This window comes from Dipodomys spectabilis, unplaced genomic scaffold, assembly GCF_019054845.1.
Source record: "Dipodomys spectabilis isolate Male_0828 unplaced genomic scaffold, ASM1905484v1 ptg000067l, whole genome shotgun sequence".
NCBI classification, from domain to species: Eukaryota; Metazoa; Chordata; class Mammalia; order Rodentia; family Heteromyidae; genus Dipodomys; species Dipodomys spectabilis.
Window position 1 is genome coordinate 7,114,357 of NW_024870744.1, and position 25,596 is coordinate 7,139,952.

A 25,596-nucleotide genomic window follows, 5' to 3' on the forward strand; every position below is an offset into this window, starting at 1 on the left:
CATAGCTCAACTATTTTTTTTTAGTCGGTCGTGGGGCCTGAACTCTGGGCCTGGGCGCTGTCCCTTAGCTTTTCAGCTCAAGGCCAGCACTCTACCACTTGAGCCACAGCTCCACTTCCAGCTTTTTCTGCTTATACAGTGCTGAGAATCAAACCCAGGGCCTCATCCATGCAAGACAAGCTCTATCACTGAGCCACCTTCCCAGCCCCTTCTTTTGTTTGTTTTTGAAACAGGGCTTCCTAGGTAGCTGAGCCTGGCTTCAAACTCTGGATCCTCTTGCCTCTACCTCCTTAGTACTAAGATTTTAGGCATTCACCACCACTAATTTTTTTTTTTGGGGGGGGGCGTTGTTTTCCTAAATAACAAGCACACAGGGCTGGGAATGTGGCTTAGCGGTACAGTGTTTGCTTAGCATGCATGAAGCCCTGGGTTCGATTCCTCAGTACCACATACACAGAAAAAGCGGAAGTGGCTCAAGTGGTAGAGTGCTAGCCTTGAGCAAAAGAAGCTCAGGACAGTGCCCTGGCCCTGAGGTCAAGCCCCAGGACTGGCAGTAATAATAATAACAACGATTACACCTGGAATTGCACATCCTCAAAATCACAGAAATACAGAAAGACCAGTCAAACCTGCTGGGAGACCCCAAGATCTTAAGGCAGGCACACAGATCTTTGCATGCACAGGCATGTGTGCACTCATATATGCACGTGCATGTGTGTGTACAGGAAGCAGGCGTGTCCCTGGGGGCATGTGCATGGAGCGGGAGAATGCATGCGCACACAGGGGTCATGAGCACCGGCCGGGGGGCGGAGGTGCCTGGACACCTCTAGGCACACGAGCGCGCGTGGGGCGGGAGGCGCACGTGAGAGCAGGACATGCCCGTGTACCTGCACATGCACGCGCGTGGGGCGGGAGGCGTACGTGTATCTGGACGCGCGTGAGGGCAGGGGAACGTGCACGCCCCGCACGCGCTTGAGGGCAAGGGCGTCGTGCACGTGTACCTGTACGTGCACGCGCGTGGGGCGGGAGGACGCGCGCGTGTACCTGTTGGTGCCCGCGTGAGGGCGGGCGCTGCCCACAGACACCGCGGGAGACACACAAGCAGACGTATTTGTACAAAAACACGGGCTGGCGCCCAGGTGGTGCAGGCTCACTGGTTTACCAGGAAAGGATTGAGCCTGGGCTCCCTCGAGAAAGGCAGGATGTCCGACCGCGCGCGACACGCACAGGCACTCTGCCTCAGGTGGAGGACGCGCGCGAACTGGACCCAAACCAGCCGCGCGGGGCTAGAACGCCAGGCTGAGCCTGCGCGGCGCACGCGCAGACGTGCAGGCAAGGACCAGGGTGAGAGCGAAGAGGAGTATGCGCAGACCTAGGTAGAGGCGCGAACAGAGACCCAGGGCGCATGCGCAAACGCGGGTGGCCGCCGGCCGGGGAGACGCATGCGCAGAAAGCGCTCCGCGAGCCGCGGCCTCTGGGCATCGACAGCTCCGGACATCAGGCCACATCCGGAAGTCCGTGGAGAGCTCTTCCGATGTTCAGCCTTTGATTCCTCAACAGCCACTTCCACTTCCGCAGACAATTCCGTTCCTCTTCCCGCCGTCCGCGAGAGTGTCCCAGTAGGAAGTACCCGCCGATCCTGTTTTGTTTCCGGGGGAATGAGCTACTCTGAAGGAACGCTCGGGACGTCCGGTGTCTATCTCAGCCTCTGATTGGATAGTTTTTTGAATAATTAGAGTGCAAGACAAAAAGGTATTTTTTGTTGCTTATACATTAAATTAATAAAGGAAATAAAGGATACACGTTTGTTATCTCTTGATGCAGGTATTTCTTCCCCGGGTTTTCTGTAGCGAGCAAACGAAAATTTCACCATCAGTGTAAAGTGTTTCCATTGGTGCGCCTTAAATAGCGCATACGGGCGAGGCCTTGTCGTGTTGTATGAAAGGAGAGAAGGTTAGCACTCCCCTTGACAAGGATGGAAGAGGCCCTTGGGCCTGACAACACGCATACGGTTAAGGCATTGCCACCTACTTCGTGGCATCTAACCATCGTTTTGATCATATTTTGTTAACTTTTCTGCCAGTCCTAGGGCTTCAATTCAGCGCCTGGGCACTGTCCCTGAGCTTTTGCTCAAGGTTAGCCCTCTACCACTTGAATCACAGCATCACTTCTGTCTTTTTCTGTTTAAGACACTGAGAAATCGAACCCAGGGCTTCATGCATGCTAAGCAAGCACTCTACCATTAAGCCACATTCCCAGCCTCTAGCACCCAGCTTTAAAATGGTTTCAAGAAGGGACATCACCTTTGCAATAAAATAAAAAATAAAATTGAAAAAAAAAATAGGATATAGCTCAGATTGCTGAGTAAATAGCAGGGTGATCTGGGCCCCAATGGCTCACACCTGTAATCCTAGCCACTCAGGAGGCTGAGATCTGAGGATAGAATTTCGAAGCCAGCCCAGGCCCGAAGTGGCACTGTGGCTCAAAGGGCTAGAGCCATAGCCTTGAGCTGAAGAGCTCAGGGATAGTGCCCAAGCTCAGAGTTCAAATCACATGAGTGACAAAAAGAAAAAGAAAAACATCAGGGTGCTGGTATTTTTTTTTTTTGAGATTCTCAAGTACTGTTCTTCCTGTAGTCACCTTATATAAATATATTTCAAATTAGCCAGTCACAGCAGATTGTGAACCAATAAATAATTATCAGAGCAAATGGCCTACTCTGTGCTTGTTGGACTTTCAGCTAAGAGTGTACCCTTCTGCAGAAGCAAATTTTGCCTTGCTGAGACAGTTCTTTGTTTTGAGTCCAAGGAGAGCACATTTATAACAAGTTGTAGAAGCACCAGCCTTGAGTAAAAAAAACTTAGGGACAGTGCCCAGCCCCCCCTAAGTCCAAGCCCCAGGGTTTGCAGACCAGCTTGGCCAGCTCCCTGCCCCACACTTGGGCCTAGCTCATGTCCATATTGAGCATCCTGTTCTCAGGGCAAGAGAGATGACCATGAAGGTGGCTGAGGAGCTGAACATCCACTGGGCCCCAGTGTTCTGGCAGACAGGAAACTTGCAATCAGGAACCCTAATGGAACAAGCAACCCTGTCCATCAAGGCCATGAGACATCTTGGAAGCTGGACAGCATAGCTCCTTCCTTCTTTTTTCGGTTTTTGGAGGGAGAGTAGGGAAGGGGCTGGTTCTAGGCTTGAACTCAGCCTGGGTACTGTCCCTGAACTTCTTGCTCAGGGCAAGCACTCTACCTTTCTTCCTTCTTTTCTTTCTGGCCTTTTCTGAGTTTATTGGACACAAATCTCCCGGACTTTCCCGCCTGGGCTTTGAACTGAGATCCTCAGATCTCATTTCAGTCCTTTGCGTTTGGTTACAGGTGTGACCCACTGGTGTTCAGCTCCTTCCCATTTTTTTGAACCACCATTCCATCACGTTAGTAAATTGTCCATAAGTTTTTGGTTTTTTGTCAGTTATGGGGCTTGAACTCTGGGCCTATGCGCTGTCCCTCAGCTCTTCAGCTCAAGGCTAGCACTCTACCCTTGAGCTATAGTGCCACTTCTGGTTTTCTGGTGATTTACTGGAGATAAGAACTTCACCGCCTTTCCTGCCCAAGCTGGCTTTGAACCAAGATCCTCAGATCTCAGTCTCCTGTGTAGCCAGGATTACAGGCAGATTACAGGTGTGAGCCACCGGAGCCCGGCTTTGTCCCTAAGTTTTTAAGTGCCAGAGTGTTCCATCCTTGTAAAGCCTTTGTACAGCACTTGCCTCCGATCATCCGAATCCTCAGCTGTCACATCAAGGCTAGTCTTCCCATGCCATCCTACTACGAGGGGCATCTCGTTCTGCTGCACCCTTGGTGATGGGTGCCTCCAGGACAGTTAACCTGTTGGCTATATTAAATGTAATTAACCCAACTTTTTCATTTATGGTGGACTACCAGAATAGAGCCAACTCAAAACTGCTGATACCTTATTTCTGGCTTATTTTTATGCCAATACTGAGCAGGAGTTCCCCTTGCTCTCCAGTTTCCTGCTATGACTCACGCCTATAATGCTAGCTTTTCAGGATGCTGAGATCGCAAGACGACAGTTCAAAGCCAGCCTCACCCCCAATTAACCACCCAAAGTGGATGTGTGGCTCAAGTGTTAAAAGCCACTACCCTTGAGCAAAACAGCTCAGGGAAGCCAGGCACAGGTGGCTCACACCTGTCATCCTAGCTACTCAGGAGGCTGAGATCTGAGGATCGCGGTTCAAAGCCAGCCTGGGTAGGAAAGTCTGTGAGACTCTTATCTCTAATAAACCACCAGAAAACTAGAAGTGGCGCCGTGGCTCAAGCAGTAGAGCGCTCACCTTGAGCTGAAGAGCTTGAGGGATAGCGCCCAAGCCCAGAGTTCAAGCCCCATAACTGACATAAAAGCAAAAACAGGGGCTGGGAAGGTAGCTCAGTGGTAGAGCGCTTGCCTTGCATGCATGAGGCCCTGGGTTCGATTCCTTAGCACCACATAAGCAAAAAGAAAAAAGCCGGAAGTGGCACTGTGGCTCAAGTGGTAGAGTGCTAGCCTTGAGCTGAAAAGCTGAGGGACAGCGCCCAGGCCCAGAGTTCAGGCCCCACCGGAACCAAAAAACAAAAAAAGCTCAGGGACAGCAACCAGGCCCTGAGTTCAAGCCACACACACACACACCACCCCCACCACCCCCACCCCCACAATAAGTTTGTGCTGTTCAAAATGAAATTCTTAGACAAAATTACAAGACATGAAAATCTTTATTTTCAAAAAAAATGTCTTTTTACACAAATCTACAACAGAATTCAACTGTAGAAAAAATAAACTATCCTCCGGAACACAGCTCTGGACACAGTGAGCTCCCATCCCTCCCGGAGGGCTGCCCACCCAGGGCGGAGCTGGAAAGGCCTCATCTTGCCAGGACACCCAGATCGATGCTACATGAAGCCCAGACCCCCGTCACAGAAGCCACCCTGTGCAGCCACGGGCCTCTTCAACCAGGGAGCCTGTCTGCACCTCTCCAAAGGAGAGCCAGGCGAGCTGCCTTTCTCCCTTGCGGATCCATTTAGGACTGAGTTGCCCCCTACCTTAGTGGACAGTTTTAGAGGACTCCAGAGCCTGGTGCCCCATCATACCACAGGCCAAGCTGATTGATCACGTCTGAGGCACCCCCAGACTTGGGCCACCAGGCTCCCCCGACAGCAGGCTGACGCACACACCCACACACCCGTGACCAACTGTGTGCAGCTCTGAGCCCAGCAGCCCCCTCCCCAGACCACTCTAAAGGTCCCAGCTGGGAGGTCAGGCTGGGGTAACAGTGAGTGGGGTCCCACAAGGAGCCTCCTCCTGAGGATGCAGAGGCTGTGGGGAGGGGAGGAGAGTGGGGGAAGACAGGGATGGGAAGAGCTATGCCCCTCCCGAGCTAATCAGCCTGGCCTGATCTGACGAGAAGAGGCACCATCTCTACACCACAGCACCAAAAGGCCGTTTTCGGCCCGACCCCTTCCAGCTGAGAAGCTGCCACTCTCACTCCAGCTGCCACACCTGGCGCTCTGTGCCCTCACTGTGCCCACAGGAAGCTGGCCGTTGGAAGGGAACAGCCGGTCTGTGGGGGGAGACCCTTTTAGCCTCACGTGTGTGTGAAACTTTCTAAATGTCAGGGAGAGATCAGCTCACATCAGAACTCAGGGACCACAGCCCACGGTAACCCGCACCCTGCCCCTGCCACAGAACTGTGGACACCATCCACAGTCCCGCCGCCAGCTCCAGCAATACAAAATGACTCCACGCAGAACACACCTATGCTCTCCAGTGACACCGTCAACCACTGGAGGCAGGCTAGGAGCCAGGGACAGGGCAGGGACGCAGGGACTAGCCTGCAGGAGACCAGGCAGCCGGGGGCCAGAGGGCCTGACAACAGCGTCACGTTGGGTAGTAAAGTATCAAAAGGGTACAGAACTATTACTGGAAAAAACACAACCCATGATAAATTGAACGTCACTCTTGTGTAATAAAAAATTAAAAATTTGTGTTGCCTCTGGGCACGGAACAGACAGGAACTCCCGAGTGGACGAGGACAGACAATTGGCAAGAAATGTCCCAGCGACTGGTAGAACCCTCTGGCGCCGGCGGCGGCACGTCCCCTCTGCCAGTGCCTTCACAGAGGAGCCGCGCTCGGGCCTGTCTCCGGTGCCCCAGGTCCCAGGCCCCGGAAGCTCCGGCCACACGCACGTTTGTTTCTTGCCAGTCCAGGTCTTCTAACTGCAGTCTCTGGCGGCCAGGACTCAGCAGTCGCTCTTCCACAACTTAATCGTCTTGTCGTTCTCCAAGGCGGCGGAGGCGATGATGTTTTCCGTGGGGTGACAAGCCGTTGAGATCACAACATCTGGAAGCCCAGGAGACTCGGTCAGGGCGCCATCGCCCACCAAGCTCTGTGCCCTTTGGCCCAGCTGACCACAAGGGGCTCAGTGCAAGCAATTGGAAGCGCTAGGGCAGCCTCACTCTGCCAGGGCGGCCAGCAGCCCCTCGCCTCCGGCAGCACGCTCTCCTCTGGGCTCCAGCTGGCTGCTCCTACTGCCACCTGCATGGCCCTCAGCCCTGGGGGGCTGTTCTGTCCCAGTGGTGGCAAACCAGGGCCCAGGCAGAAGTTGGCTGGCACAACCAAGCTGCTACCCATCAGCACAATCCACATGCTGACCGCACTATGCCATGGGGCCCCAGGCCTGCCTGAGTGCCTTCACAGCCACAGCCCGGAGTGTGGAGAGCGACAGCAGGTAAGTCCCCACACTCAGGGCTGTGTGCTCCCGGCTGGGGCAGCTGCCCTTGTTTCCCCTAACACAGCTGCGGGCAGGAACAGCGAGGATCAGGGAACCACTGGAGCCACTGATAAGAGCCAGATAGCGGGCGCTCACCAGGCACGCGCAGGCTGGCTCTGTGAGGAACCAACACCAGCATCTGAAAGGGGCTGGGGACTCGGGAACCCAGCTCCCCACCACAGAGGCAGCCACAGTCTGCCAGCCCAGGACCTGAGTCAGGACCACATGACTAGCCCTGAGACCCAGCAAGTGCACCTACAGCAGCCTCCAAACCAGCTACATCCTCTCAGGCCTGCCGGGCTGAGGAAGCTGCACAGAGGGCGCCCTGTCCCCTCAAGGCAGAGAGGGCCCTGTCCCCCAATGTGGGGAGTACCCTGTCCCCCCAAGGTGGGGAAGGTACACAGAGCAGAGCCCACCTGTGTGGCCCTGCAGCTTCTGCACGATCTCCTTGGTCTGCAGGTTCCAGATGTACACAAGGTTGTCCTCAGAGCCAGACACAATCCACTGGGCCACCGCAACAGTGCAGGAAAAAACACAAGGTCAGGGTTCAGCAGCCACAGACAAACCTTCCCATCTCTTTCCACCCTGTCCCCCCCATCCCTCTAGTAACTACGTGCAAACAAGCGCAGGGCTTCCCCTTGTCTCCCCAGGGCCTGGCACCTCACAAGCCCCCACAGGAGGCTTTCTGGGCGAAGGTACTCCTTAGGCCACTATACTCTCAGTGTGTCTCAGTGTAGCCCAGGATATTCAGACAAGGACAGGGCCACCAGTGCCCTGAGTCACGCAGGTGCATCTTGACAGGGCCACAGCCCAGCCCTAGAGGGAGCCACCGGGCCCGCTAACAAGGCAGACCGCGAGGCAGCTGGCAAGTCCCCCGCACACACCAGTGTGGCACTTGCTTGGCACACCGTGTTTTGCCTTGGGCACAGGGAAGGCTCCACCTGGGTCACATGACCCTGTAGAGAGGCGCTGGGGGTGAGCAGGTTCAGTGAGGACTCACCTTCCCGCCAGTTACAGAGAAATTGGCAAATATGCAGTACTTCTCATTCTTGTGACCAGTGTAAGTCTTCAGGCACTGAAAAGACAGGAAAGGTCCTTAGCACCAGAGCTGCCACACATCCCACAGGCGCAGACATCACACCGCTCAGGAGCTGAGACCTGGATGGCACTGCAAACACACACAGGGCCAGACATCACACCGCTCAGGAGCTTAGACCTGGATGGCACTGCAAACACACTGGTGCAGACATCACACCGCTCAGGAGCTGAGACCTGGATGGCACTGCAAACACACACAGGTGCAGACATCACACCGCTCAGGAGCTGAGACCTGGATGGCACTGCAAACACACAGGCGCAGACATCACACCGCTCAGGAGCTTAGACCTGGATGGCACTGCAAACACACACAGGGCCAGACATCACACCGCTCAGGAGCTGAGACCTGGATGGCACTGCAAACACACACAGGTGCAGACATCACACAGCTCAGGAGCTGAGACCTGGATGGCACTGCAAACACACACAGGTGCAGACATCACACAGCTCAGGAGCTGAGACCTGGATGACACTGCAAACACACACAGGGCCAGACATCACACCGCTCAGGAGCTTAGACCTGGATGACACTGCAAACACACAGGTGCAGACATCACACAGCTCAGGAGCTGAGACCTGGATGGCACTGCAAACACACACAGGTGCAGACATCACACCGCTCAGGAGCTGAGACCTGGATGGCACTGCAAACACACTGGTGCAGAGCCTTGTCAATCCAAGCAGCATCCACAGACCAGTGGCCCATAAAACCTGGGTCTGTCAAACATCTAAACCACAGCAGCTCTGTGAACACCCAGAATCCCTCCTGCTTCAGCCCTGAGGAGTCTGTGGCCCTCACCACCTTGTTCCCCAGGCCAAGCCAGCAGGGCAGAGCTCACCTTCCCCTTGCTGTAGTCCCAGAGTTTCAGTGTGCTGGAAGACAAAGAAGAGGTTGAGGGGCTGCACGTCTGAGCTGTGCCCAGCCTGTTACCACCTCATCGTGGCAATGGTCAGAACCAAGTGAGAGCCCTACCCCAAGGGGGCGCCAGCTCTGACAGAGGTTGGCATCCACCACATGCAGCCACCCTATGCACACAGGAGCAAGAACAAAACTCCAAATCCCTGCAGTTCAAAGGTACTTCTGCAACGAGGCAGCTGAGTTACTACTGTCCCTGGATCAGAGGCCAGTCTCACAGACAAGCTGCAGGGCCAGGGTGGCAGCACACACCGCAATTCCTTCTGCAGCCTTGTGCCTGTCTCACTCCACATGCAACAGCCTCCCCTGCAGTCCCTCGAGGAGCGGGTGGGCCCCCAAACCCAGTCTGCCAGAGCCTAGGCATCCCCACACCCCAGGGAAGTAAGAGCGCTTACTTGTCCAGCGTGGCAGCCAGGATGTATTTGCCATTCGGAGAGAACTTCACGAAGGACACCGGGGGGTTATCGTCATCTGCGCAGGGGACAAGCCACATGACGACCAGAGGCCAGAGAGGCAGCCAGCTCCATCACCCATGCCACCAGTGCCAACCCTTCCCGTCTCGGCCATGCACCAGTCCCTTAGTCACCAGGATGTGAGGAACAAAGGGCCTGAGGCAAGCCACACTAGGACTAGGACCTGACCCTCGTAGGGTGTCCTCAGGTGTGCGCCCATGAGCCTAGGGGCCACCTCATGTGGCATCCTTGCAGATGCCCAAGGATGCTAACATTCTTTCCGGAGCAGCAACAGTGTGGCAGCCGCAGGCATCCACCCACTCTGGAGCTCAGCTCTCACTTCTACTTCTAATGCCCTGACTCTTCAGGCCTTGGGGGACAAGAGGAGGGACAGAGCCAGGCCTGCTGGAAAAGGCGATGCAAAGGCCAGTGTCCAGGCCTGGTGCAATGGGTGAGCCTCACATAGCACGCCCAGGAGGCTGCCCTGGCCAGGTGCGAAGGGAGGGCGTGCCGAGGGCGTTGTGTCTGCCTGTGAGGTTGGAGCACACGCATTACCACCACAGGCGCGCTGGGGGTTCTGCTCCCTCGGGCTGGTCACCCACACTGCAAAAGCACACACGACACAGTGTGAGCTACCGGATGGGTACACGTGCAGCCCACCATGAGGGCTGTGCTCTTCCTTCCTGTGCAGAGAGGATGCTGGGGTGAACCCAAGGTCTGGCTCACAGTAGACAAGAACTCGATCAGTCAGCATCAAGGGTCTTTGTCCCATCACCTCAGCAACACAGCCCTGTCTTGCGTCCTGGCGTCCGTTCCTAGCCCCAAGGGAGGAGAGCCTGGCGGCCCACTGTCGGCAGCCTAGCCCTCACTCCCCCAGCACACAATCTGCAGCAGAGGCACTCAGCCGCCAGCTCCCACCCACACCAGTCAACCGTCCAATCATCTGTCACATCTCCTGGGTTCATCCAACTGCAGACAGAAAACACAGCAAGATGCATCAGGTCACAATCCTAGCTCTCAGGAGGATTACAGCTAAGGATCAAGGTTAAAAGCCAGCCCAGGAGGAAAAGTCCATGAGACTCTTATTGCCAGTTAACCATCAAAAGCTGTGGCTCAAGTGCTAGTCTTGAGCACAAAAGCTCGAAGACAGTGCCTCCAGATCCAGCAAAAAGGGGGAAGGGGATATGAAGGTGCGGTTCAGTTGGTAGAGCCCCAGTCAATGAGCGAAAAGTGTCAGGTACCAAGTTTGAGTCCCCAATCTCAGCCACCTCCCAAAAAATGGCCAAAAAAAATATTCCAACAGAACTTAAGTTACCATAAGGCAAGTAGAAGCTTGAATATGAGTGAAAAGGAGCACTGAGCAGCATGGGCGGCACAGGACTATGGCTGCAGCACTGAGCAGTGCAGAGGAGCGCATGGGACCACAACTGCAGCACTGAGCAGTGCAGGGCAGCACAGGACCACAACTGCAGCACTGAGCAGTGCAGGGGAGCGCAGGACCAAAACTGCAGCACTGAGCAGTGCAGGGGAAGCATGGGACCACAGCCGCAGCACTGAGCAGTGCAGGGGAGTATGGGACCACGGCTGCAGCACTGAGCAGTGCAGGGCAGCACGGGACCACGGCTGCAGCACTGAGCAGTGCAGGGCAGCACGGGACCACGGCTGCAGCACTGAGCAGTGCAGGGCAGCACAGGACCACGGCTGCAGCACTGAGCAGTACAGGGGAGCGCATGGGACCACGGCTGCAGCACTGAGCAGTGCAGGGGAGCGCATGGGACCACAACTGCAGCACTGAGCAGTGCAGGGGAGCACGGGACCACAACTGCAGCACTGAGCAGTGCAGGGCAGCATGGGACCACAGCTGCAGCACTGAGCAGTGCAGGGGAGCACAGGACCACGGCTGCAGCACTGAGCAGTGCAAGGCAGCACGGGACCACGGCTGCAGCACTGAGCAGCATGGGCAGCATGGGACCACGGCTGCAGCACTGAGCAGTGCAGGGGAAGCATGGGACCACGGCTGCAGCACTGAGCAGTGCAGGGCAGCATGGGACCACAGCTGCAGCACTGAGCAGTGCAGGGGAGCACAGGACCATGGCTGCAGCACTGAGCAGTGCAGGGCAGCATGGGATCACAACTGCAGCACTGAGCAGTGCAGGGCAGCACAGGACCACGGCTGCAGCACTGAGCAGTGCAGGGGAGCGCATGGGACCACGGCTGCAGCACTGAGCAGTGCAGGGCAGCACGGGACCACGGCTGCAGCACTGAGCAGTGCAGGGGAGCGCAGGACCAAAACTGCAGCACTGAGCAGTGCAGGGGAGCACAGGACCACGGCTGCAGCACTGAGCAGTGCAGGGCAGCACGGGACCACGGCTGCAGCACTGAGCAGTACAGGGGAAGCATGGGACCACGGCTGCAGCACTGAGCAGTGCAGGGCAGCATGGGATCACAACTGCAGCACTGAGCAGTGCAGGGCAGCACGGGACCACGGCTGCAGCACTGAGCAGTGCAGGGCAGCATGGGATCACAACTGCAGCACTGAGCAGTGCAGGGCAGCACGGGACCACGGCTGCAGCACTGAGCAGTGCAGGGCAGCACAGGACCACGGCTGCAGCACTGAGCAGTGCAGGACAGCACGGGATCACAACTGCAGCACTGAGCAGTGCAGGGCAGCACAGGACCACGGCTGCAGCACTGAGCAGTGCAGGGCAGCACGGGACCACAGCTGCAGCACTGAGCAGTGCAGGGGAACACAGGACCACGGCTGCAGCACTGAGCAGTGCAGGGCAGCACGGGACCACAGCTGCAGCACTGAGCAGTGCAGGGGAGCGCATGGAACCACAGCTGCAGCACTGAGCAGTGCAGGGCAGCACAGGACCACAGCTGCAGCACTGAGCAGTGCAGGGCAGCACAGGACCACCTGCTACAGCTTTGAGCAGCAAGGGGTGGCACAGGCCCACTGGCTGCAGCTCCAAGTCTGCACCCTCCTCAGTACCATTGGTACTGGCCACATGCCCCCTGCTGTCACCAGGCCTAAATAAAAGTAGTGACAGTCTGACAACTGTTACGATCCATCTGGAGACATATAAAGCACACAAGAGTGTGCTCAAACACCACACCATCTTCTAAGAGTTCTTCAGTATCCATGGAAGGTCCTGGAGCCAAAGGGATGACTGGCACATTGGGTGACTGACTTGTTAGCCTGCAGGTGCCCACCCTGTAAAGCCAGGACATACCTATGGGGAGGGGGGTAGGAACCTTGGTGCTCATTACCACAGTCCTAACACCTGCCACAGGCCACCAGGAAGGACTGTCCTAGAGACAGAGCTGGGTGCCACTCTGGGAGGAAGACACCCGACCCTAGGATTCCACTAGGGAAGCTGGGGTGCAGTAGGCTTCCCACAGGTACAGCACAAGGTCATGGTTCCAGCTCAGTCCCAGCAGGTGACCATACTGAGGCTGCCTCCTCCATTTGTCCTTAGAAGAGAAGCCAGACACAGACAGGGAAAAGATGGCGTCTTCAAGGCAAGGACAGCCAAGAAGCAGCAATCTGCTAGACCAACCTGGATGTCCACACTTGTTACCAAAGTCTAGGAAAGCAAAAGAGCCAGAGGCACTGCCCCCCTGGTGGACCCACCTCCCTTCCCCACCCCTACTCCAAGTCAGGCCAGTCCTTTCCATTCTGACCTGAGGTTCCCATGCTTCAGGCTGGCACATAAGGACCAGTCTCTTCAACATCAACCCCTTCCAAGTCCCACTACCTCAACCCCTGACCCCTGACCTGCCTGCACGAGCCATGCCAGTCCTCCTCCTTCCTCACCTCATCCCTGCACTCCTATTCCCAGACTTTGTATCCACCTCCCTAACACCGAGGACAGTGACCAGGAGTGGCCAGGGGGTGGCCAGGGACTGACAAGAACAGGTAGAGAGTCCATGGCCCAAAGTCGCCACAGAGTAACCCCAGATAGACAGCCCAGGCCATGGGCCCAAAGAGCAGAAAGAAGACCTGGCAGCAGTTCCACAAAGGAATGACAGAGCTCTTTACAGATATGGGGGCTCAGGTAGAAGCGGGGGGGGGGGGGGGGGGGGGGGTAAGGGGGGGAAGGATGGTCCAGTGGAGAGGAGGCCTCCAAAGGCACCAGGACCAAGACAAAAAGGCAGGCTGAGCTCAGGAGAACAGAAGGCTCCAGAAGAACCACTGCAAGCACAGACAGTGAACACCTTGGGAGAAAGGCCTCCCTGGCAGGCCTGAGCAGACACTGAGCCCGGAGCCAACCCCATGTGGCATGGAGCACTCACCGATGAGTGTCTTCAGACACTGGCCCGACGCGGTGTCCCAGATGCGGCTTCAAAGCAAGAACAAAAACGAAACATGAGAGAGCCAATGGCTGCACCGCCGGTGACAGTCCTCATCTTCCGGCACCATCGTCCTCCACCGTCAGGACAGAGGCGAGTCCTGGGCCTGCAACTGGTCTTCGGCTGTCAGCCTGCACCCCAGCCAGGGACAAAGGCAAAGGTGTCCCACCCCTCCTCCACAAGGGAGCAAGCAGGCCTACCATGTCACCAGCCCCCAGGTGGGTGGGCGACACACCCTGGCAAAGGCCTTGCAGCTCTGCCTCCTCCACAGCATACAGTCCACGGGCAGAATCAGCTTCCTTAAACCCGAGGCTGGATTCAATTTCCTGAACAGCCCATTAGTTAAGCAGTGAGATGGCTCATGCCTGTAACGCTAGCTGAGAAGGCTGAGATCTGAGGATCAAGGTTTGAAACCAGACCAGGAAGGAAAAAAGTGACTGTTATCGCCAATTAACTACTCAGAAAAAGCCAGAAGTGGCACTGCAACTCAAGTGTTAGAGCACTAACCTTGAACAAAAAGCTCAGGCCCTGAAATCAAGCCCCAGGACTAGCACAAAAAAAAGGAAAAAAAAAAAAAAATCCTTAAAGATTGGGACTCTGGAACAGACAAGCTATCCTGCTACCAGCCCAGTTCCAGGGTTTCTGAGACTCCTGCCCAACGCATGCACATAGTGCAAACATGCCTGCCTACACTGCCAGCCCCCACCTGCCATGGCGGACTCCCACTTGTGTACCTGGCCCAAGCTGGGCCTCACCAGTGCCCAGGGTGTTAATTCATGTCTGCCTGCTGTGGCGTGGCCCCCATCACCGCAAGGGACCCAGTACTGGACTTCAGCACTGCCTTTGAACTACGTGCCCAGCCTCTCCCAGGCCTCCTTCCCCCTCCTTTCCTTAATTCTCCTGGCACTCAATTCAAATGTTCCATGATAGATTTTGTTTTGGCACAGAGGCAATCTGCTTTCTCGGCCTCTCCAGTAGGGTTTTATTCTCTTTATACTCTCTTCTGCCTTACAGAACTGACCCCCCCCCCCCCCAACTTCCCCTCCCCTAACTGCCCGCTGTCCTCAGCGGGACATCATTGCACTCACTGCATCCTGCTCTCCTGAACCTGCTCCTGATCATCCCGGTACAGGCCATCCTATGAGACCTTAACCCCACTTCTAGCACAGAAAAAGGGGACTGATCTCTGGTGCAGCTGGTACAGCCTATGGCTGAACCAGGGCTCTACAACTCACACAGGCTGGACCCTGGCCTGTCACCAGCTGAGGGACAACTGGCAGCTATTTATCCAGCTCCCCAAGAGAAAGTAAGGATGGGGCTGGGAATCAGTGTTAAATTGCTTGCTTCACATGCATGAGGCCCTGGGTTCGAGTCCTCAGTACCACATAAGCAGAAAAAGCCAGAAGTGGTGCTGTGGCTCAAGTGGTATAGCACTAGCCTTGAGCTGAAGAGCTGAAGGACCAGTGCCCAGGCCCAGAGTCCAAGCCCCACAACTGACCAAAATAGTAAGGATGACAAGAATCATAGACATGTCACCGAGTTAAGTGGGCACAGCACCACACTGGTGCTTTTTGTTTTTGGATTTTTGGTGCCCTCAACTGGGGCTTGGTCACAGGGCCTAGGAGCTGTCTGGGCTTCTTCCCTCAAGACCAGCATCCAATCACTTGAGCTACAGCTCCATTTCTGGTTTTGCAGTGGTTAAGTGTATAAAAGAGTCTCACAGGGCTGGGAAGGTGGCTCAGTGGTAGAGCGCTTGCCTTGCATGCATGAGGCCCTGGGTTCAATTCCTCAGCACCACATAAGCAAAAAGAAAAAAGCCAGAAGTGGTGCTGTGGCTCAAGTGGTAGAGCGCTAGCCTTGAGCTGAAGAGCTGAGGGACAGCGTCTAGGCCCAGAGTTCAGGCCCCACAAACGGACCCAAAAAAAAAGTCTCACTTTCCTCTTCAAGCCTGCTTCAAACTGTGATCCTAGTATCTCAGCCTCCAGAATAGCAAGGATTACAGGTGTGAACCACCGGCACCTAGCCCAGCTTGTTTTTAGAATTTTTTTTTTTTGTTGGTCATGGGACTTGAACTCTGGGCTTGAGCTCTACCACTTGAGCCACAGTGCCACTTCCCCAGCTTGTTTTTAAAAACCTAAAAATGTGTGTCTACAGAGATCCATCTGCCCACCTTGTTGAGTAACCACAAGCATGACTGTGGAATGGCCATGCTCACTGTGATCTGTACTTGGCAGGTAGTTTTAGCGAGTCTCTGCGTATTATGGGAGTCTGAGTTCACACAACTGCTGGCACCACTGGCCTATCCTACGGAGAGTAAGATCAGCTGCCGTATTATTACTCCATCAGGTGCCCTCTGATCTCTACTAGAGATAAGCCCTATGGGTCTCCCTTGAATTTGCTGACACAAAGCCATCAGTTTCCTGAGGTTGGCACTATCCCAGTCCTTTCACTGATCAGACTTGCTTAGTCGTGGAATCTCTATTTGATGCACTGCTGGACACAGCATCCGGGTATTTTCTGTGGGATTCTGGCATCGATGTTCACTCAGGAGCTGCCTTTGAGCTCCAGGCCACAATCAGGGGGAACACGTTAATCTAGACCTGTAAGATGGGTCTGGAAGACCTTACCTTCTATGATCTGGAGACATCTAGTAGCCTTACAAGTTTGTTATTTGATTGAAGGTACAGGACCGGGAAGTGCAATAGCCCTTTCTACCTGACACTTCCTCAGGGCTCCTTTGTGATGAGCTCTCCCCATTCCCTTTCCTGGGCCATTTTGGGTGACAACCTGTCCCTTGAGCCAAGGACACTGCTGGGGAGGACAGGGCCTTCCCCATAACTGTGGCCTCTCCCTTGATCTCCACTCAGGCTATTTTGTTTCTTAAATTGGCTTCCAATTCCTGATCTTCCCAAATAAACTTTATAAAAGATTTTTATTTCCTTCCCCACGTCTCCATCTTTTAGCTTTGTAAGTCCTTCCTACTAGCCTCTCTGGTATACTGTTTCTATGTTGTGGGAAGGTTCTTCAAAGCCAAGTCCACACGCGATTCACAAACTGTCCCAGTCTTTACAGACACTAGCGTCTGTTCTACGCTTTGTCGAGGTGCTAGGAGTGTGGCACCCAAAAAGTATCCAGGTACTCTGCAGCCCGTAGGTCTCATCTGCCTGCCATTACTAGTGCACCGGCCGACATTTGCACGTGGCTATGGCTTCATCCTTGGGTGCTACTGGCCCAGACAGCCTTCCAGATGCCATTACCATGCCGCACCGGCAAAGGCAGGCACAGCCTACAGGACCCATCCAGACTCAGGATGGGAAAACCGTGCTGCTTTCAGCCTGGACTTCCACCTGAGGTCCCCACAGCAGTGACAGTGCCGGTACAGAGCACACAGGCAGACAGGGAGTCAAGCAAAGCTCTTCAGGTGCTTAAATTCTGCAGAACTGGATTTAATCAAGTTTGTCCCCCACCAAAAAAAGGGAAGAAAACATATTGAGCCCTAAGACTACACAAAGCAAGCCCCGAGTTAAAGCAATGCCAAAAAAGACAACGCATGTGCTCTGTGGTACACTTGCCCAGAACCACCAAAAGACATTTTTTTTAAATTTTCCCCTTTCTAGATTTTGTCTCCAATCCTCCTGTCGCTTGGTCATCAATCCACCAGCCCTCTGGCCTGCTGTCAACTCCAGTCCCAGGCCACTTCTTTCTGCAGGGGGCGGGGTAGTCACACTGAGGACCCAGGAAGATCCTGCTCATGTCTTTCCAATCACCTCATTTCAGGTGCTTCTTAAAGGATCATGGAGTCGGGCTGGGAAGGTGGCTCAGTGGTAGAGCGCTTGCCTTGCATGCATGAGGCCCTGGGTTCAATTCCTCAGCACCACATAAGCAAAAAGAAAAAAGCCGGAAGTGGCGCTGTGGCTCAAGTGGTAGAGCGCTAGCCCTGAGCTGAAGAGCTGAGGGACAGCGTCCAGGCCCAGAGTTCAGGCCCCATGACCGGACCCAAAAAAAAAAAAAGGATCATGGAGTCACAGCAGTGTTTAAACCAAGCTTGGTGTATTCAGTTTATCTATGGCTCCTGCCATGGCTCAGACCCTGCTTTAATTTCCCCCGTTACTCTGGGAAGTCCTACCTGGCTCAATCCAATGGTACCACTGTCCCCCTTAGCCTCACCAACCACTGTGGAAGTTACGAAGCCACCATCCCCAAGCCCAGAATGCAACTCCAGAGCTTTTACTGCTACCCCTACCTACCAGTTACCACAGACGCCCACGTCCACACTTCCCGTTTCCCGAAGCCCTGGGCACCTCCACCAAAACCATCTCCAGCAAGGCCTCGCCCACTCAGCCTAACTCCAAGGTCTATAGAGCCCACAGCCTTGCTCCTCCTCCCTTCATTCACCCATCTGCAACCCACTGGGGCATATGCTTCTGGAAGGTGAAGGCCATGTCCCCTGCCCACTGCACCCTGGAGCTAGAATGGACCAGCAGCAGGCCTTGAATGAAGTAAGATTTTTCTCATTTGGCCAAGGCCCTGTAGCTCATGCCTGTAATCCTAGCTACTCGGGAGGCTGAAATCTGAGGATCACGGTTCAAAACCAGCCTGGGCAGGAAAAGTCCTTGAGACTCTTATCTCCAATAAACTACCAGGGGGAAAAAAAAAAAACAGAAATGGAGCTATGCGTCAGGTGGTAGGATCACTCGTCTTGAGCTGAAGAGCTGAGGGACAGCGCTCAGGCCCAGAGTTCAAACCCCACAACCAGCCAAAAAAAAAAAAAGTACTTACCAGAGACCGTCATAACTACTTGAAACTATCAAGGATCCATCTCGATTAAAATGAACCTAAAAATTCAAAATTCAGAGAGGAATAAAGAGAAGCTTACTTCTCAGCCGGGAACACATGGCTTCTCACCCCAATGCCCTTCTGCCGAGAGCGGATGGCATGCAACAACAACGGATCATTGCGCGGATGCACTAACAGGATGGCTGTGGTTACGTGATGTCTCATGGGTTTTTTGTTTTGTGTGTGTGTGTGTGTGTGTGTGTGTGTGTGTGTGTGAGAGAGAGAGAGAGAGAGAGAGAGAGAGAGGGAGGGAGAGAGAGGGAGAGAGAGAGAGGGAGGGAGGGAGGAAGGGAGAGGGAGGAAGGGAGAGAGAGGAAGGGAGAGGGGGGGGAGAGGGGGGAGGGGGGGGAGAGAAAAGGAGGGGAGAGAGGGGAGAGGGGGGAGAGGGGGGAGAAGAGGGGGGGAGAGAAAGAGAGACAGAGACAGTCCCAAGTCTTGAACATGGGGCCTGGGTGTTGTCTGAGCATTTTTGCTCAATGCTAGCTCTTGACCACTTGAGCCACACCTCCACTTCTGGCTTTTTCCTTTTTCTGGTGGTTAACTGCCCAGCTGGGTGCAAACCTCCATCTTCAAATCAGAGCCTCCTGAGTAGCTGAGATTACAGGCATGAGCCGCCAGCACCTGGTTCTTTGTTTTTACTGCGTGGTGTACACTGAGCACGAAGCACTCTGGGGACTCCCTCCCAGCACCCACTGTTCTCACCAACAAGTCACTGCCTCAGCCCCAGTCATCAACCAAAGCTACTCCACTCAACATTCACCTCACCTGTGGTCACACTCCCATTCCCTTCACCAGAGAACCTCTCAGGAGACCACCTCCGAAATCCCTAGCCTACCTTCCTGCTCAGCCCCACATAAGGCTCTCAGTGCTCACCACAGGCACCCCGTCCACCCACTCTCCACGGTATACAGGACTGAGAGGTCTCACGGCACCAACCTCTAGGCACCTAAAGAATCACCCGGACACAGCAAGCACGTCAGAGGCCCACAATGCATGGCAGAAACTTACGGCTGACACTGGATCTGAATGAGCAGGCAAAGTCTTGAGGCACTTCCCAGTCTTCACGTCCCATATCCTCACACTTTCATCAAACTACGTGAGAGGGGATGAAAATCATTCCAGACCTCAAACCCAGCCCCACCTCCACCCATGCTGAGCATGGCTGTGACCTACCACAGCGCCCCCAGAGGAGAGACCATGTACTTACAGACCCTGAGACGATGAGGTTGGACTGGGGGTTGAAGTTGCAGCAGAAGACATAGTTGCTGTGCCCCTTCAGGGTCTTCAGACACTTTCCCTAGAGCACAGCAGGGTCAGGCCACCTGCTCCCAGCCCCAGCTGACTACTTCCTGCCCTTCCTTAGCTACAGGAGCCTCCCTGGGAAAGGACCAATGCCTTACCGAGCTCACATCCCATATCTTCAACGTTTTGTCATCAGAGGCAGACACAAGGAGGTTAGAATCCGACGACCAGGCTACATCAGATATTCCCTTGGGAAGGGGGGGAAAAAAAAGCTACTGTATTTTGGGACAAAATTGAACTGATTGATAAAGGGCCAAAATCCCATAGCGGGGAATCAGGGGCTATCCAATCTTAGCTATTCAGGAGGCTGAGATCTGAGGATTGTGATTCAAAGCCTCTAGGCAGGAAAGCCTGTGAGACTCTTATCTCCAGTGTAAAAAAGCTGGAAGTAGGGCTGGGAAGGTGGCTCAGTGGTAGAGCGCTTGCCTTGCATGCCTGAGGCCCTGAGTTCGATTCCTCAGCACCATATAAGCAAAAAGAAAAAAGCCAGAAGTGGCGCTGTGGCTCAAGTGGTAGAGTGCTAGCCTTGAGCTGAAGAGCTGAGGGACAGCGCCCAGGCCCAGAGTTCAGGCCCCACGACCGAACCAAAAAAAAAAAAAAAAAAAAAGCTGGAAGTAGAGCTGTGGCTCAAGTGATAAAGCACTAGCCTGAAACACCAAGGCCTTGACTTCCAGCCCCAGAACTGGCAAGAGGGGAGGGGAGGGGAGGGGAGGGGAGGGGAGGGGAGGGGAGGGGAGGGGAGGGGAGGGGAGGGGAGGGGAGGGGAGGGGAGGGGAGGGGAGGGGAGGGGAGGGGAGGGGAGGGGAGGGGAGGGGAGGGGAGGGGAGGGGAGGGGAGGATCCCAAACACATGCCAGGCCCCCGGCAAATCGTCTGGCCAGCATTAACTCAGAAGATGCACACTCAGGGTACAGGCGTAAGCCATTCTCGGGAGCTCTGCCAGATGGCAGAGATGGCCATATGCACACCTGTAGCAATCCAAGGTGCCTTCACTAAAAACCAATCTTGCCTCGTTGCCCTGCACAACAGCCAGGACTTCTCATGCAGGAACCTACCAGCTTGTGACCAGATATGGTTTTCTCAAACTTTCCATCGTAGGCTCCCCAAATTTTAATGAGTTTATCGGCAGCTGAAAGAAATAAAAAGAGCTAAGGCTCAGAGAAGAAAAACAACTGTGCAGGACTGAGCTTCCCTGCTGAGCCTAAAACCAACACCGATGCTCCCACACTGAGCCTGGCCTTGAGTGGGGAAAGGCTGGAGTCTCAGCCCTCAGCTCCCAGGAGCAATGGGTACACTCTCAGGCCACACTAGCTCTGCAGAGAACATGTAGCACACTACAGGACCCCATGGCAGACTAACAAAGCTACATAACCCACCCATACGCACTCAGAGGACCCATACGCACACGAGCTTGCCAGCCACTCTCCATTCGGGCTGAATTTCACAGAGGACACAGCTTTGGTGTGGCCAGCCAGAGTGAATTTTAGTGCATAGTTGGGTTTAACAGGTGTAGGCTGTTGGAGAAATAGTACAACCTGAGTTAGCTAAATGTAAACACCACAGTCCCATTCATTCAGTCAGTCAGCTGACTTGATTCCCAAAGTTTAACTCAGCCTTCAAACTGACTGCACCTGAGTGCGATGTGAGGCAAGTCCCCACCTCAGCACCCCAACTCCATCATCCAAGCTGGACGTCAAAGCCCCCACAACACCTGGCACTGCTGAGCTGTGCCCCTTCCACCTCCACAAAGCCATTTGAAGCCAGGGCTCCCCCTGTTTAAAAGCTCCTGGTTGCCTGGAAAGGAGTCTGCATACCTACCAATCCCACAACTGTGGGACTTGTCCAGATTTGGGTCTCACAAACTTTTACAATCTTCATCAAGAACCTGTGTATTTTTATGCCCCACCCCTTCCATCTAAGTGACAGATTTGAGAATTCCTATCATTACATCATGAGATCAGTAATACAACTGGTAACATATTTAACTGAGCACCAATAGTCCTGGATTCCTTAAAGCCTGTTTGGCCAGAGGGGCCCAAGGAGCCCAGGTGCGCACCTTGCTCTGGGTGGCCGATGAGGAAGGAGTGGGTTGTGCTCTTGCAGCTTCTGTCTCTGGCTTCTTCTCCTCAGTGGCCATGGCTCAGAAGCCCACGGGCAGAAGCTGTGGATGGGATTCACACAGCAAGAGGCTGTCTGCTAGTCCAGCCCTACAGTGGAAAGACCTATAAACAAATCATTTATTGTAAAAAAATTAGAAGACTGCCGGGCGCCGGTGGCTCACCCCTGTAATCCCAGCTACTCGGGAGGCTGAGATCTGAGGATCTCGGTTCAAAGCCAGCCTGGGCAGGAAAGTCCCTGAGACTTTTATCTCCAATAAACTACCAGAAAACCGGAAGTGGCGCTGTGGCTCAAGAGGCAGAGCGCTCGCCTGGAGCTGAAGAGCTGAGGGACAGCGCCCAGGCCCAGAGTTCAAGCCCCATGACCAACCATAAAAAAAAAAAAATAAAAAAAAATAGAAGATTGTCAGGGCTGGGGGAGGTGTGACTTGCTAGCATGTAAGAAGCCCTGGATCTGAGCCTCAGCAGCACAAAAAAAAAATTTTCTATAATTTCATGAAAAGGGATAAAAAGAGAACCATGCGGGCTGGGAAGGCGGCTCAGTGGTAGAGTGCTTGCCTCACATGCATGAGACCCTGGGTTCGATTCCTCAGCACCACATAAGCAGGAAAAGCAGGAAGCTACACTGTGACTCAAGTGGTAGAGCGCTAGCCTTGAGCTGAAGAGCTGAGACACAGTGCCCAGGCCCAGAGTTCAGGCCCACAACCAACAAAAGAGAAAGAGAGACAGAGAGACAGAGACAGACAAGACCATTCAGCCACCATATTGAGCTCTACATACAGCAAGCAATGTGCTGTTCCAAACTGGGGAATCTAGCCATTATCCTCACTCCAGGCTAATATTTTTCACTCGCTCTGCTGCTTGTGCCCCTTGAAATCCCAAGGAAGACCACTCTTGAGGAGGCTTGCTACTGTGTTATGCCAAGTGAAGCAGAGGGAGCTTCAAGGTGGCATCTGGAAGCTTATCCAAATGTCCTCTTATCTACAACACAGAGCATGCACCCAGCTGCTGCCTCACAGGCTGCAGATCATGGCCACCTTCTAGGCCACCAGTGCAGTGCTAAGATCTGCAGCAGCAAACCAGAGGGCTCTCCCTCTCTCCCCCTCTGGAGGTTCCCTGCTGACTGTAGAAACAGTCCAGAGTATAATGCTGAAACTCTACAATTGAAAATGCAGCTTAGTCTAGTTTGGGCTTCATGAGGTATAGCCCCAAGCCATGAGCAACAGTAACCCCCATCCTAGTGACCGACAGATGCTGCTACTCCAATGCAGCTCACAAAGCACACAGGTGACTCTGAAATGGGGAGTTTATTAAAGAGAGCCACCTTGTAAATGTCACTAGTCACCCCAGCCATTAACCTAGTGAGCCAGTACCCTGTAAATTCTAGCTTAGAGCTTAAAACTGAAATCTTGCCAGGCTCCACATAACACAAAGGTAAAATGGATGCCATCAAAAGGAATCTGTCAGCCAGTGCCAGTGGCTCCTGTCTCTAATCCTAGCTAGTCAGGAGACTAAGATCTGAGGATCTCCATTCAAAGCCAGCCTAGAGCAGCAAAATCCATGAGCCTTATCTCCAAATAACTACTCAGAAAAAGCCAGAAATGGCATTGTGGCTCCAGTGGTAGAGCAAAGAGGTTCAGGCCCAGGCCCAGGTCCTGAGTTCAAGCCCGAGAACAGGGGAGGGGAGGAAGGGCTTGTCCAAGCCAGACAAGCTCACCCCTATTCTCCTAGTTACTCAGGAGGCTGAGATTGCAATTTGAAGCCAGCCAGGGTAGAAAAGTCTGTGAGACTCTTACCTCTAACTACCAAAAAGCCAGAAGTGGAGCATGAGCCTTGGGTTTGGTGTTTTTTTTTTTTTTTTGGTCAGTCATGGGCCTGAACTCTGGGCCTGGGTGCTGTTCCTCAGCTCTTCAGCTCAAGGCTAGTGCTCTACCACTTGAGCCACAGCACCACTTCTGGCTTTTTCTGCTTATGTGGTGCTAAGGAATTGAACCCAGGGCCTCAAGCGTGCAAGGCAAGCACTCCACCACTGAGCCACCTTCCCAGCCCCGAGCCTTGGGCTTTTAAACCAACAAAAAACCAGAAGTAGAGCTGTGGCTCAAAGTGGTAGAGCGTAGTCCTTGAAAAGAAAAAAAACTAAGGGACAGAATCTAGGCCTTGAGTTCAAGTCCCAGGACCCACAAAATTGTCTTCACTTTCTGCCAAAGGAGAGTTGTTTTGCTGAAGGGGAGGATCTAAGGGATTTAACTCCTTCCAGCACTAGAAGGTGGTGAACACCAACAAGAAGCCCAGGGGTGGCGGGGAGGGGGGAGCAAAACATTAAAAACCTACTCCACAGGGTGGGCCCCAAGGTCTTGAACCCTGGGGTGGAAATGCGAGTGGGGGAGAGGAGGAGAGGGCCTTGGAGCAAAGGTTTCCCGTAGCAGGGAAGGGTGCACCGCAGGTATACTTCGGGGCTTGGGAAGGAAAAATGAGGAGCAGGAGGCAGGCCAAGTGACTTGGCTTTGGCCCCCACAGTTTCTCCCCTAGCGAGCCTAGTCAGTGAAGGCCCAGCAATCAGCCCTTCATGCGCTCGGCCTTGGGCCAGATGCAGATTCCAGGGCTCCAGGTGCGAGGAGACAGAAGGCAATGTAAACGGGCACTGTAGGCGACGGGAGGCGCAGAGGGCCGGGGACCCAGCCGGGGCCCCGCCGTCCTAGACACCTGACTGGATCCCGGGGCTCCCCTGCAGCCTTCCCGAGGGGGAAGCTCCCGGAGGACACCTTCCCCAGGCCCGGCCCGCAAACCTTTAACCGGGGGGACAGGTAGAACCGGCGGAGGACGCGTGAGGGGCGTGCGGGCAGCGCCCAAGATGGCTCTCGCGGACCAGGGCGGAGGGGCTGACAGGACCCCTCCGGGGCGACACGGGAAGGGGCTGGCGGCCGGCGAGGCGCCGCGGGGCGGGGGCGCCCCACCAGGCCCGGGAGCGGGGCAGGGGGCGCCCGGGCCGCAGAGGCGGAGGGCTGGGCCGGGCTCTGGGCCGCCGGGGCCGGCGGAGGCCGAGGCGCGGACGGCGCGGGCGCGCGGCGGCCACGAGGGGGTCGGCGGCCGGGACGGGGCGCGGCCGCAGCGGGCCCGGCCTCAGGCCCGCGGCACACGTGCGGCGGCCCGGGAGCGCGGAGCCCGCCCGCCCTCCCCGCGGCCGCGGGGCCGCACCGCTCACCCACCTGCAGGGCCGCGGCGGCGGAGCCGGGCGCGCGGAGTCGCGCTGGTCGCCCCGGGGCGCGGGCGCCGACGAGCTGCGGGACTCGGCGGCGGCGGCGGCGCGCAGGCGCGGGGGCGGGGCCGCGCCGGGGGCGGGGCGACGGCGGGCGGCAAGGGTCAGAAAGTAAGGGGAGGCGCAACGCCTTAAAGGGACAGGCGGCCACGGCTCCGACTTCCGGCTCGTGGGCCCTCCTCTGGGGCTGGGTGGCTGCCGGCGGTCCTCCCGCGCCCTGCGTTTGTGTGCTTCCAGCAAAACGCGCGGGAACGCGCCAGTTTGCCCACCGCGTGATCGCCAGCGGCTTTCCCCCCGCCGACGGTTAGGGCGTGGCCGCTCTGGCCGGTCCCTCTGCCGAGCCGCCGAGGGCTTGGCACCCACGACGGAGGGCGCCGCCCCTGGGCCCCCGCGGGGCCCCGAGTCCCTCGCGGCGGCCGCACCCGCGCTTCCCGCCCGGGCGCCACGGCCCC

At 55.3% G+C, this 25,596-nt stretch overlaps 1 protein-coding gene and 1 non-coding gene across 2 annotated transcripts; one reads left to right on the forward strand and one right to left on the reverse strand.

The window, feature by feature from the left end:
* Nucleotides 1-1,931: 1,931 nt before the first annotated feature.
* LOC122109092 lies at nt 1,932-2,057 on the forward strand. The gene has a single exon (XR_006147669.1). It is a non-coding gene; the product is annotated as a U6atac minor spliceosomal RNA (small nuclear RNA).
* Nucleotides 2,058-4,741: 2,684 nt separating this feature from the next.
* Nucleotides 4,742-25,155, reverse strand: Wdr5 (WD repeat domain 5). The gene is made up of 14 exons (XM_042680933.1): nt 25,095-25,155; nt 21,828-21,993; nt 21,177-21,285; nt 20,827-20,900; nt 19,871-19,960; nt 19,678-19,767; nt 19,479-19,562; nt 18,414-18,469; nt 13,578-13,624; nt 9,225-9,300; nt 8,753-8,786; nt 7,816-7,890; nt 7,232-7,319; nt 4,742-6,385 (listed from the first exon to the last, which is right to left on the reverse strand). The coding sequence occupies exons 2-14, from the start codon at nt 21,906-21,908 to the stop codon at nt 6,285-6,287; spliced, it is 1,005 nt and encodes a 334-aa protein (XP_042536867.1). The 5' UTR covers nt 21,909-21,993; nt 25,095-25,155; the 3' UTR covers nt 4,742-6,284.
* Between the last annotated feature and the right edge of the window lie 441 nt (nt 25,156-25,596).